The sequence below is a fragment of the Beta vulgaris genome, chromosome 9 (genome assembly GCF_026745355.1).
Source record: "Beta vulgaris subsp. vulgaris cultivar EL10 chromosome 9, EL10.2, whole genome shotgun sequence".
NCBI classification, from domain to species: domain Eukaryota; kingdom Viridiplantae; phylum Streptophyta; class Magnoliopsida; order Caryophyllales; family Amaranthaceae; genus Beta; species Beta vulgaris.
In genome coordinates this window covers 34,331,442-34,342,785 of record NC_079210.1, presented here as the reverse complement: position 1 = coordinate 34,342,785, position 11,344 = coordinate 34,331,442, and the positions used below count along the sequence as shown (strand labels likewise).

General features: G+C 34.8%; 1 protein-coding gene across 1 annotated transcript; it reads right to left on the bottom strand.

Annotated features, from left to right (window-relative positions):
- Positions 1 to 404: 404 nt before the first annotated feature.
- LOC104903573 (hypothetical protein) lies at positions 405 to 9,967 on the bottom strand. Its single transcript, XM_010691620.4, has 18 exons — positions 9,082 to 9,967; positions 8,886 to 8,969; positions 8,341 to 8,545; positions 8,120 to 8,231; positions 7,464 to 7,556; positions 7,278 to 7,359; positions 6,975 to 7,034; positions 6,841 to 6,893; positions 5,613 to 5,779; positions 3,195 to 3,408; positions 2,754 to 2,811; positions 2,616 to 2,672; positions 2,262 to 2,507; positions 1,592 to 1,656; positions 1,422 to 1,478; positions 1,246 to 1,339; positions 941 to 1,081; positions 405 to 853 (listed from the first exon to the last, which is right to left on the bottom strand). The coding sequence occupies exons 1-18, from the start codon at positions 9,601 to 9,603 to the stop codon at positions 767 to 769; spliced, it is 2,397 nt and encodes a 798-aa protein (XP_010689922.2). The 5' UTR covers positions 9,604 to 9,967; the 3' UTR covers positions 405 to 766.
- Between the last annotated feature and the right edge of the window lie 1,377 nt (positions 9,968 to 11,344).

The window sequence follows — 11,344 nt, the reverse complement described above, 5'->3', positions numbered from 1 at the left end:
CTTCATCCTTCTGGTTTTTTCGTGCAAAAATATGGTTTCATAGTTAAATTTTGTTTTAAAAATTTATGTCTTACACTTTTTCGACAATTCAGTTTTATGTAATATTATACTCTCACTAATCCGTACAGAGTGATAGTACTTTTTTAACGTTGTTTAACTTTTACCGTTGTCTAGGTCTTGCTGGTAGAGGTTTCGCTTTTGCTGCAAAAAATTTTGCTTTTTCAGTTTTTTTTTATAATGTTAAGTCCTGGGACCCTTTTTATTTTGCACTTAGGTCCATGATAGAAAGCAATTGCCCTCTAACTGATAGGGGTTTATCCCTCCTCTTCAACAAACAACTAGTGCATTTAATCGTCAAAATACCTCGTAATGGAAATGAAACATGTAAGGAAGATCAGATCGAGTAATAGCTTAACAGAAGATAAAAACTTGAAGTTTACTAAAGAGAAATTTACAGATATGCTAAAAAAAATTGAGTTCCAACAAAACCGCTTCAGGTCCGAACTCGTGTACTAAACTATGATCCTATACTTTCTTCCAAAACTTTCTGATTCCCCCAAATGAGATTTCAGTTCTACTTTCTGCACATATAACACTTTGAAAAAGCCAAAAAAAAAAAAAAAGAAAAAGAAAGAAGTGGCCTAACCATTCTTCCCATTTCGCTTCCAGCTATCCTGTCTGTACAAAGTTTAAAAAATACTTTACACTGAACAAAAGCCATGCACCGTTATCAGATTTAAGTCCACAATTAGCCTTTCTCAAAAACTCAGGTTTTGGACCTAGGGACCAGCTTCTGCAGCATTGATGTTCCATCAAAAGACATCAGAGCATAAGTCCTCCTCAAATCATCTAACTGTTAAAAAACAACAAACAAGTAAATAATATGTTAGATGGAGCCAACTGCTAAAAATAAACAACTACTAAAATTTTGCGAACCGACCTCCTCTTGGGGCATCACATTGAAACCAAATCTGTTCATCCACAATGATCTCGTTTCCTCAGCAGCTGGCAGTACAATGTTCTTTACACCAAGATCTTCAAAAATTCTCTCCATACAAGTATAGAGGCATTGGAAAAAACCCTAAAAATTTAAAAACATTCAATTCACCACATGAGATAGCCTACAATGAGAGAGCCTACAATGAGATAGCCATCAGTCTATAATACTGTCAAGTAGGTTCACATGCTGATACTACTCGAAGGGAAAGAGGAATTGGGTATTTCAGATCAGAAAAATGTGCTGACCTTTCCTTCACTGTCCTTGCTTGTTGCTACTATGGGAACTTCTACTACCTCCTTTCCAAGTACACGAAAAACAGCACATGAGACAATATTTGAGCTGCACAGCAAGGCAAGTGGTAAGAAATCATAGGACAATAATCAGAGAGCCAATTACAAATAAAAAGAGTTGAAATACTTACTTCACACTAATTACTGCACAGCACATGCCTCCGAATTCTTTTTCCTTCAAGTTCCTCCTGCAACAACGAAAGTAAGTTGCATGATCAATTCTTTTTTCACATTGAGGGGAGGGATGGGAGTATGCGTGAGAAGAGGGGTGACTATTGAAGAGAAAAGTAATCTTACTCACCCATAAACCATGTGCGGGATAAGATCTTGCTTGTTTTCACCATAGCAGATTGGATCAAATTGCTCCTAGAAATTAACAAAAGAAACAGCGACTTCTATCACTATCCCAAAAGAAAAAGTATTCTGCACTCCTAATGCTAGTAAGCATCTTTCGCTCACAACTTCAGGGAAAATGTGATGCTCGTTATTGCTTCCTATAGGGAGGAAACATTTCAACAGGGATAGTAAAATTTTAATACCGAAGCACTCATAGGGGCAGACTTCCGGGCCAAATAACAAAGCTGATAAGCAAAGCAGAAAATAGAGAGCTGTAGTATATTTGTAAAACCACAAAGAAGAATTTTGTCCTCAGCTGTTTTTCCATGCCAGATATGTGGAGTGCGGACAAAATCTTCCAAAGAAAATTGGGATTATGGCAGGCCAGATGATCCATCTTTGATAAGATTTACACTAGTGACAAATCATTACCATTCTTAAAGGCAAAGCAAATAAAGGCTCCAAGAAATCTGAAGTCTGCTAAATAAATGATAATCACCATTTCTATAGAGTATCCACAACAAACATCTGATTGGCTTGCACCTCTTATGTTAAGATATGTATCACATAGGTCTATCAAAAGTTGAGAAAACAGACAATGGACAGGAAAAGAGACAGAACAGGAGACAACTCACATGGAACACAGAAACAGCTTTTGCAAGCAGTGTTCTAATCTCATCGAGACACGACTTTCCCCCATGCAAAACCCTCCATGATACAGCAAGATCAGCCTCCCAAGAACCTTTCTCTACGAGCTTTTTCTTTACCACATCAATCAGATAATCTGGAAGCTTTTGTTCACCCTCCTCTATCAACTTCTTAACAGCAAAATTGATCCTTTCACAGTCGGAGCAACAAAACCAATCCCCTACAGGTAACTCCTGCAGCAAGTATCATATTAACAATTTTGTCACAAGAAATCAGTTGCCGAACTAGACTTCAAAATTCTGCCATCAAAAAAAAAAAGAGATAAAGGGTATAGTGTGGACCTTTAAGTCCTGGATCCTGTGCTCCCTCATGCAGCCTACATGATACTCTTTCTCACACTGTCCGAAACACATCCATTGATCATAAGTTCCATGAATCACTGAAAAACAACCACAGTTGTAAAGCAAAAAAATAAGTACCTGATCACATATTATGACAGTACGTGGTCCAAATCCTGATTTGCAAAAATCTTGGACTCTGCAAACGAGGACAAAGCAGAATTCATGGTGTCAGTTACACATCTGTATTTGTTATTGCGTGAATTTTTCATTAGTATTGAGCATTATGCCATGTATTCGAACATAGGTTTATCTAACATGAAACATATGATACAGAAAAAAGCATCGTGTCAACCTTGATTGTTGATCTGTCACAGTTCAATGTCATCTAATTACATAAGGGCTTATTGAAAATTGGCCATAACTCAATTATGAAACCAGCTAGTTTTGCATTTCATATACCATATGTACAACACAGAAGCCCCAGAGTATGCAGAACTAATTTTACATAATTTAGTGATACATTTAAACAGAGTTGTAGTGCTCCTCAATACAATAGACAGCAAGACTCCCAAATTTTACCTGCATAATGCACAGCCACCGCTATCTTGAGTGTTAAGGTTTTTGACAATCCGAATGCAGCGGTTAGTTATTTGCTCTATCGGGTCAACTCCAGGGATGCGACCAGCAGCTATAGCATTGGGATTGCGCTCAGCAAATTTCTCCTTCTGGAACATATCCTCACAGTACTTGCAATACCATTTGTTCTGTGGAATGCTTGGAAGAGAAATGCATTCTGAGAGTAGAAGAGCACAAATGAAGACATTTTGGGAAAAATAAACTTCCGAAGGAAGTGCAGACAAATGCACACAACATCAATGGACCAAGAAGGAAAAAAGTGACACACACTAAATAGAAACTATGTTTCACAATTTTGAACGAAAAAGTGATAATTAGAATTTAACATATGCAACACAAGGTCAATAAGAGCATGATGGCAAGATTGCACATTGTTGGTCATTGCAGACAGATATTCGTTTTTCTATTCTATAATAATCCACTAAGCTCCTCTTACTCTTATCAGCTGGTCAACAATTTGACATGCAAAGCTTCTAAGTAGTATACACTATACTGGAGTAATGACAAGCAAAAGAAGTCCAATTTGAACTTAACAGCATTAAAACGATATCCAGCTGTCTTTAGAAACCACCACTTCCCACGAAGCTATCAGACCCTACAATCAGGGGCGGATCTTTTCAAGGGCAGGACTGGCCTGGCCCCTGAAAGATTTTGGGAAAAAAATTAAACCGTTTTATGCGTTCACATAATATTTAGCCCAATAGGCAAAAAGCCCAATGCACATAACTTGAGACCCAAAAGGTTCAGCCAGGATAAGAAACTCCATGTCATGCACGTTTCCCAAAAAAATACCTGTTTACTTTTGACATGTCTGCCGCATGACCACAGTTAGCTTGGAGAAGTTTTGAAGTTTTTTTGACAGCACATCAATGATTTATTAAAGGTATTGCTTTTGCTTTATTTAATTGATTATAGCATTATTTTAATTTTTTTCAATTGATAAACTATCAATTAAACTTAGATTTTGTTTATTTTATTTTCAATTGCTAAGTTATTGCCCCCACTTTGATAAATAATGTAAATTGAATTTAATTGATCATGTGCTCCTTCTAAATATTTATTACAACAATACTATATATGAGCAGTTTATTCACTTTATAAGAAAAAGTAACATTAATATTGCAAAAATATCAATTTGATTACTCAGACGAAAAATTGACAATTGTAAGTGATTAGTATATTATTCAAGGAAAAGCGTAAATATTATGACATCACTTACAACTAGCCTATCAGGTATGTATTTTTTCTTAAATCAATTTATAATTTAGTTTGTAACATACTTTTTGTATTCGTTGAGTTGGGCTACACTCATTGATTGTAGTGGATGAATTATCATCAACCAATCTAAATAAAAAGAATGTATATATTATCATTAACCAACCTAAATAACCAACATACTATATATTTATTCTGATATTTGGTGTAATCTAAATTTAATTATTTACATTGACTTTGGAAATAAAATTAATATATTTTATATTTTTATACATTGATATATGTTATTGTAGAAAATTTTTGGCCCCCGGTAGCTAATGTCCCAAGATCCGCCACTGCCTACAATGACATATATAACAAAGGAAAAGCAGAAACCCAGATATGTGGACCTAGCAAAAAATGTTTTCCTCCATAGATCTTTTTCAGGAGAATCTTTCTTTGAAAAAGTGGAGAAAAAACAATAGAGATGTTGAAAAGCCCAACTGTTCAAAGCACAAAGATATTAGACAAAATAAATCTAACAGAGGTAGAAAAACCTACACCATTGCAATTGCAAGTGGTACAACCTTTGTCAAAGGATAGGATACATATTACTGCTAAAATCACAGAAAACGAACAACAAAAATTTTATGGTGACTATAGACAATATTTTTCCTTCTAAACATACTCTTCTATGACACCAAGAATAGACATATCTGAATTTTTACAACTCTCAAGTAAAGTGAAAGCAGAAACCATATATAATTCATTGTTATTAAAGCTTTTTCCTTATTATGTAAAAGTAAAACAGCTAGAGTTTGCACCTAAAGAGGATAAGCAAACTACCCCTTTTTTCAGCTGTTTTACTTTGACTTTCACCTTTGTAATATACAACTTTGACTATTAATATCTTAAAAATATATCAAAGATAATTATAAAAAAAAATGTTATTTTGACAATACACATTGAGACATATCCAATAACCATTTACATAATAACACCTATGATTTACATAATAGTAAAATTAGAGGTTCAAAGTTGGGTGTGTAATATAAAAAATGTCAAAGTGGAACAACTAACATACGGAGTATGCACAACTTCTATAGACAAGTAGCTAGACCAGCATGTAGCATCTTACATAAATAAGAGATGCAGCACACAACTCACCTGTATGAAATGACCTTGGACAGCCATCACAACATAATAGATCCCCGAGACCATGGCAGACACTGCAAAGATCATCATTCTCTTCCGTTGAGAACTGGCTTGTTCTTGATAAAGTGAGTGACAATTCATGAAGTGATGCACCATTCGACGTGTATATATTGAGGTAACTGTCAGAAGAATACAAACAAATTCAACTTCTGCAGGACGAGTAAAAATCCTAATCTATTAGGTTCAAGTAGAGCATTTTCTAAACCCAAAATCAATCCGACCCTAGTACCTTGGTATGTACTCCGTCCGTCCAAACTAGTTGGAACATTTTTCTTATGCTCAAAGTTCATCTTTTGGGATCTTCTTATATTTGGTTCACTGTGTATTTTCACAATACTAACTTTTTATATTTTTTTTACTTGCACATTATTAAAGAATATTACTGACTAAAGGTCATGGAGACAGTGAAAAAGCAGATGTTGCAACTAAAGCAGGATGGAGGAGTACAACTTTTTGTTATCTTCTCTCATGTCAGTTACAATATAATCCACATATGATCCAAAGATTCAAATCAAACCCTATAATCCTCATTAGTCTAATCATAAAGGACTATAATCACCATATGTTTGCATAATCAGTAACTTCAATGTTTAGTTGCTGAATTCAAAATGTATGTTATATGGCTGTGCATATACTGGAAAACAAATTGTTGCAAACAATTTGAATTTTATTTGTTAAAAGGAAAAGTAAAGTTCCTTATTAAGAAGTAAAGTATGCAGACCTTAGCAGTCTTTCATTGATAAAATTTTAAATTAATGCCCAACTATTGGCTTCAACAATTAAATGGAAATTTCCCAAAAACACGTGAATCCTCTTTCTATCTAGGTGTACGAATCTGGCTTTCAAATTTCAAAAAAAAAAGAGGACTCCAGACATGAGTGTCTAATGCAACACAAAATCATTTCTCCACTGTGTCATTTTGAATATCTCAGCACTCAATTGAATGCATACGAACTGCCCACGACTGTATTTTGACCATAATTATTACTAATATATATAAACAAAAGTCATATTACACAATGTTATAGAATGTCTTAATTATATTTCCAAATATCTATATTTATAATTTTTACTGAAAGGGAATTCTAGAAAAAAATGTCAAAGTTGCACTGGCACACGTGACAATTCCAGACGAACAAGTAAAGAAAAAAAGGGAGAGTATATATTTTCAGATACTCACGGCTTCCTGCGAGAAGCAAAACCAGCATGTGCTTCAAATTGAGATGGGCTGACCTGTCCATTAGTTTATAAAAAGTATTAAGTATCCAAAAATCTATCCAAAGTAGTAAACATACACCAGGGAAAAAGAAGAACCTCTGCATTGCAGCAATAACAGAAAATCCCAGAACCCTGCTTGTATCCAGACAAAAGCTTCTGTTCAACAAGAAGCAACAACTCAGGGAACAGAAATGTATCATATATGTCTTGTCAATGCTACCGCTGTAAATACTTCTGTAAGATCATCTTTTTACATTACTACCACAGAATTATAAAAGCTCATAGTGAGAGTTGACCCAAATAAAATCACATGGCCATTTGTTCTGAAAGACAGGGAGCATAGATAGAAAAATAGAAAAAAGAAAAAGAAAAAGGAAGGCTTATCCACATCTACCAAACCTTTCCACGAACATAGTACCCCAATTCTGTACCATCAGGGAGAAAATCATCCTGGAAAACCAATCTATGCAACCGCAGGTCCCTAGAGATAAGAAAGATGCATCAAACAGAAGAGGGATTAAAGATCTATCATTTGACATAAGTAATGTCAGATGGACAACAATCAACAAAACTGTGGACACTCACTTGCGCGTTAGCTTGCCTTGACTCTTAGTTGATTCCAACCTAATTTTTGAAGCATCACTAGATGATTCTCGTGGTGAAACAGGCTCACCAGATCTGGAACATTAATCAAAAACTCAAGCACTCAGCGGATATATATATTGCTAAAGCAGAAGAACACTTCAAAAGATCAAAAAATTAGTTAAAAGTAGCTCTTGTATTTCAACCATGCAATGAGTACACGCATTAAGACAGATACTTTTACTATGCAAGATTAAAACTTGCTATGGTTTAGTCAGAATAGGGGCACAATAATGAAGATATCGTACATGATTTACAGGATTGCTATTCACTGTCCACACTCCATAAGCCAACTTCAGTAAAGACCACGACTGGAGAAAGCTAGATAGATTAAAATTTTGATCTAAATCACCGAACCTTAGATAGAGTTGTGGAAAGCAAAACACGACTGTTGTAAAATTTTAATAATAATAAATCAATAATTCCCAGTTCAGCAGGAAAGTAGCATGCTATTTTTCTTTTTCTTAATGTAATTTACCAGTAGGATATTGATTATATACTTGACTAGTTACAGATTTTGTGTACTACAATTCTACCCTAAGCAATACTATACCATAGACACAGGCTTCCATTCCAATACAAATGCTTCCATGCCATACCTTTCATTAATTTCAACGACTTTTTGAATTGGGGTCATATGAGAGACTTCCAATTTAGAGCAAGAGCTGCAAAGCTTCGCCAATCTCTCAATACCATCATCAGAAATAAGCTCTGCAGGGTGACAAATTTACCCAACTTCTATCAGATTCTCTAAATCACAGTTCAGAGAAGTGCAAAAAGTCTATTGTGGTTTGAGGGGAAAAAAAAACTGAAAATCAACCTTCGCATTCGACACAAAGTGCTGATTTCTTGTTAGTGGAAGAACTGATCGCATTTTGAATTTTACTTTCCAAAGAACCCAGGTTCGCATTCATGCATTCAGTCAGAACATCCCGAAGGGTCTTTCCATTCTCCAAATATATGTAATCCGCTGGACGTTTATTTGAACTACCCGCGTGCAATTCAAATAGATTAGGCGTTACAACCTACATACATTCACAAGTTAACTAACAATAAAAAATCTCTTAAAAACAGCAAAAATGGAAACAAAAAAAATAAGAGCAACATCATAACAAAGCTGATAACAATATGCTGCAAGCACAGGTAGATTCCCAAAATTAACAGTACATCAATCAAATAATCAAAACAATACCCACATTGCCAATAACATAATATCCCAATCAAAATTCACTTTAATCTTCTACTATTAAAAAAAACTTCTAGTTTCAATCACTTGAATTGATTTCATATCTATGAAAATAAACATAAACATTTAGAGTATCCAAAAAATGCAGAATATACTAAAAATTGTAGAAACCATCTTACTTGAACACCCTGGCAATCTCCACAGTGACACAAGACCCCACACCCTTTTATGATTCCAGCAAGCCCACTATATGAACATCCTTTCTGTCAAAACTCCCACAAAAATCGAATTAGTTCGCCTACAATAAGACCGTCTACGTAACCAAAAAGAGGAAGTTCCGAAATCGAATACATATGATTAAACATTCAATATTACCTTAAACCCTCGAATATACGTAACAGATAATCCCTCCAACAACCCAGTCTCAAGAAGTTCCTTCAACTTTGTAGGAACCTTCACCTTCTTATTCTTCAAAACGACGTCGTCACTTCCACCATTCTCTACAACAGAGTCACTCTCACTTCCATTTCCATTAACATTCTCTCTCCTTTGACTCTCTACAATGTGTTGACGATTACTCTCCTCGTCACTCATCACATCCACCACATCACTTTGTGGTTCATCCTCACTCTCAACTGCTTGAATATTATTATGCGACATTAAACTCTGCTTCTTCCTCGGCCTTCCAACTGGTCTCTTCATCTTCTTCGTAGCCGGCAACTCGCTCAACTCAGTCGACTCGGTGGGTGGAGTCTTACGAACACGAGTTCGACTCAGTGAGCCGGCGATTTCGTTCTGAGTATTCAGCGCGAACTGAAACTCGCGCTTTAGCCCTGTTCTTACCTTTGATAATACCACGAATTCGGATTCGTCACCTTCTATTACTACCTTCGCCATTGTTGCTTTGAGTGAAGGTGTTGAAATTTTCAGGAAGGAATTCGACGGATTTTTGCGAATTTGGAAACCCTAATTTTGAGGAGGGAGAATTTGGATTTCTTTTGAAGACATGAAGGAGAGAGAGAGAGCATGAGAAGTCTTAGCGAAGAAGGTTTATGAAATGAATTAACGATTTATTTCCATAACTATTTTCTGGGTTCTTTTTGGAGTTTTCTAATTTGACGGTTTTAGCCCTAGGAAATAAGGGTATAGACGAAATAGTAGGGGGTAAAAGGTTCGGTAATTGTGAGGTCTTGGTAGGGAGATTTTTGTAATGTAGAGGTATTTTCAGTAAGAAATTTGCGATTTTTGATTAACTTTGGGGGTTTTGTTGATTTATTAATGTTTGGGGGATTTTGAGGCGTCCTGAATGTTCGCAGCGCAGAAAATGAACCAATAGGAGAAGGAGAGAGAAAGACAGTGAAGTGGTGATTTTCATGGTGCACTGATGTCTTGGTTGGTTGGAATCGTCGTTTTTCCTTTTTAGAATAATCAGTTCTATAAAACCATCTCGTGGACTAGAGTCAGATTTTTTTTTTCTTGACATTAAGACGATGTTTAGTTTACGTGAAATTTTTTGATTTGAAATTTTTTAATCTAATCTGAATTTATTTTTTCTGATCCGAACTGATCTGATCTGATTTACAATATCTTATCTTTTAGATTTTTTTCAATATATAAGAAAATATATCATATGGGGTCTTGTTTGATTCGTCTCAATGAGTACTTTATTAATATTCAATTATTATAATTTTTACTAATATGTAATGAAAGATATTTAATAGTAATAATGATTTTCAAATATAAGCATGATCTGATTTGAACTTATTTTTTCTGATCTGGTCTGATTAGATTTGAAATAAGCAAAAATAAGGTGAACTGAACATAGTCTAAGTAAAACAAACAAATACAGGAAGTTCATAACTTAATTTTCATCAGTTCCGAATTAAATGCAACTATTTTATTTTTTTACTATTCACACTTTTCACTTTGATTAGCATTTATGATTTATATATAATGAAAAACATAGTTAGGTGGGAACTTGTTAGATTCGTCTCGTGACGTACTTTCATAAAAAGTAATTTTTATAATTTTTACTTATATATAAAGATTTTTTGTCAAAAACTGCCTATTAATTACAACTTTTTGAAAACAACTACCTAATATATCTAATTTTTAAAACAACTACCTTTTATCATGTTTTTTTTTTTGTAGCATTGCCAATACACCGTCAATGTTACTAATTCCGTTTAGTGGGCTCCACTTGACATTTCCCTCCATTTTACTGTTGTGGGTTTGTCTTCTTCCCCCTTCATTGAATTAGAACCACCAATCTCATACTCCAATATTCAATGTCAACAAAAAAATAATTCTCTCTCCTTCTTTTTACTTGGTGAATTGCAGATTCCCCCATCATCTTTGATTCTTCATTGAATTAGAACCACCAACTTCTATCCGGATCAGAGAATTTGCACCCAAGGAACCTTCTACATGGGTTCTTCGTAGTCCATGAAGGTAGCATCTTTGGTGGGATGCCACAATCGCACTTGTTGGGTAATGTCTGAGTTGATTGGTAAGTGTTGCTTGACATCCTTCCAAAAATAAATTAAACAATGTTTAAATCATGAAGGTTTGTCAAAAAAAATCCTTAAATAAAACCATAATTTGGTGAATTTGATAAATTTCACAACCCCAATTTGAA

Excerpts from the sequence above, each read along its gene's own strand:
- LOC104903573 (XM_010691620.4), bottom strand. The coding sequence starts at position 9,603 with ATGGCGAAGGTAGTAATAGAAGGTGACGAATCCGAATTCGTGGTATTA. Across the intron at positions 5,780-6,840 it reads TTTGCTTCTCGCAGGAAGCC|TTACCTCAATATATACACGT; the intron begins GTGAGTATCTGA and ends TTCTTCTGACAG. Across the intron at positions 1,340-1,421 it reads TGTGCAGTAATTAGTGTGAA|CTCAAATATTGTCTCATGTG; the intron begins GTAAGTATTTCA and ends CTTGCTGTGCAG.